This window comes from Cornus florida, unplaced genomic scaffold (assembly GCF_030987335.1).
Source record: "Cornus florida cultivar Cherokee Brave unplaced genomic scaffold, ASM3098733v1 CherokeeBrave_3.0.0_Hap2_Chr10, whole genome shotgun sequence".
Lineage (NCBI taxonomy): Eukaryota > Viridiplantae > Streptophyta > Magnoliopsida > Cornales > Cornaceae > Cornus > Cornus florida.
The window spans coordinates 54,894,126-54,895,756 of NW_026775580.1; the positions used below are offsets into that span (position 1 = coordinate 54,894,126).

At 36.1% G+C, this 1,631-nt stretch overlaps 1 protein-coding gene across 1 annotated transcript; it reads right to left on the bottom strand.

Annotated features, from left to right (window-relative positions):
- LOC132279246 (uncharacterized) lies at positions 1 to 927 on the bottom strand. Its single transcript, XM_059781178.1, has one exon. It carries the CDS (start codon positions 653 to 655, stop codon positions 167 to 169), a length of 489 nt encoding a protein of 162 aa, XP_059637161.1. The 5' UTR covers positions 656 to 927; the 3' UTR covers positions 1 to 166.
- Positions 928 to 1,631: the final 704 nt, after the last annotated feature.

Sequence of the window (1,631 nt, forward strand, 5' to 3'; positions counted from 1 at the left end):
AAAAAAAAAAAGTTTCATTTTGTATGGGAATAATCAAATATTACACTTCAAATTAACCTATTAACAACAATCACCTTTCGAGCACAAAAAAATGAAACAAACCTATCAAAGTTAACAAAAAAGACACTAAATGAAACAAACCAGAGAGAGTAAAAGAAATCACTAATTAAGTAGAAGAGACGGCATAGCTTTTGCTTCTTGGGTACAACAACTCAGCCCTCACACGACCACGACCATGAGCATGAGCATGAACATGATCTTCTTCTTCACCAAAATCACAACAAGGCTTCTCTTCATCAATTTTACCCATCCCCACACTGCAGCTCCTCAGCACCCCCTTGGGTCCCTTCGCCGCCGTCGACTGCCTCAGCTGCTGCATGAGCAGATCCATATCAACCCCATTCCCCATGCTCCTGCTAGAGGCAGCCCTAATCAGCTCTCCGAAATCGTCGTCGTCGCTACACCTCGACCTCGACGAGCTAACACTGAAGCTCTTGGGCAAGCCTGCCGATCCGCCGGCCATGTTGCCATAATTCACCGTCTGAGAACACTCGGTGATGCTTCGGACGTAATAATCCTTTGCTTTGATCAAAACCCTATACGGTATCGTAATGAAGCGCAGGAACTTGTTGTTGTTGCTTGCTTTTGTTCTCATGTTGCACCTGTTTTTGAGTGGTTTTCACTGCCAAACAAAGTCGTAGAAGAATTGTAGACAGATATAGAAGCTTTGCATGAAAAGTTAGGATGAATTGATATGAATATGCAAAAGATAGTGTAGATATACAAGAAACTATATCACAATTTCAATGGAGTTGGGGTTTGTTTATGGAGAGAGATCTAGAGAGAGAGAGAGAGAGACAGAGGGTTGGTTTGGATTGGACTAGAGAGAAATTTGGTGGAGTGCAGGTTTGAACACAGAGGAAGGTTTTTATGGACTTTTTCAAAGCACGCCAAACTAGAGAAAAAGAAATGAGATAAGAATAAGACAAAGTCGGTGTTGTACAGCGTATGTGTTACGTGGAACATTTAATGTATCGTTGGACAAAATTGGAAAAAGATGTACTAGTTGAAGTTGACTGGTGTTTTTCTACATGTTTGTTAAGTTCGTACTCATCTTATTGCCGATTCATCATGTACCTTATTAATATCCTAAGTTTTTTCTTTTTCTTTTTCTTTTTTTGAAATTTTAAGCAAATAATATGTATCAAAAAATATATATATGTATTAAAGTTTCAAATCACATGCTATTACTCTTGCTTTTGCGGGAAAATTATAAATTCAACAATTTTTTGGAGGATCCTCTATTTTCGATTATCTAATAAATCATATTGTTGAAGTAATGACTTTTAGTTAGCAGAAGACCAAAACTAATTAGAAAACTGAAATATTTCAACCTTTGCATTTATGATATATTCATAGAAAAAAATATACCCTTCAGCCCTTGTTGTATACATCGCATTCAATTGTCATTTACTTTGAATGTTACCAAAATGCCCTCATGCAATTTAAATGACAAATAGCCCTTATATAGTACTACCTCTGTTCTAAAATAATTATCTATTTTTTTATTTTTGAAGGTCCCAAAATAAATGTCATAGTTTATATTTAATTTAACATTTTTATAATAGTTT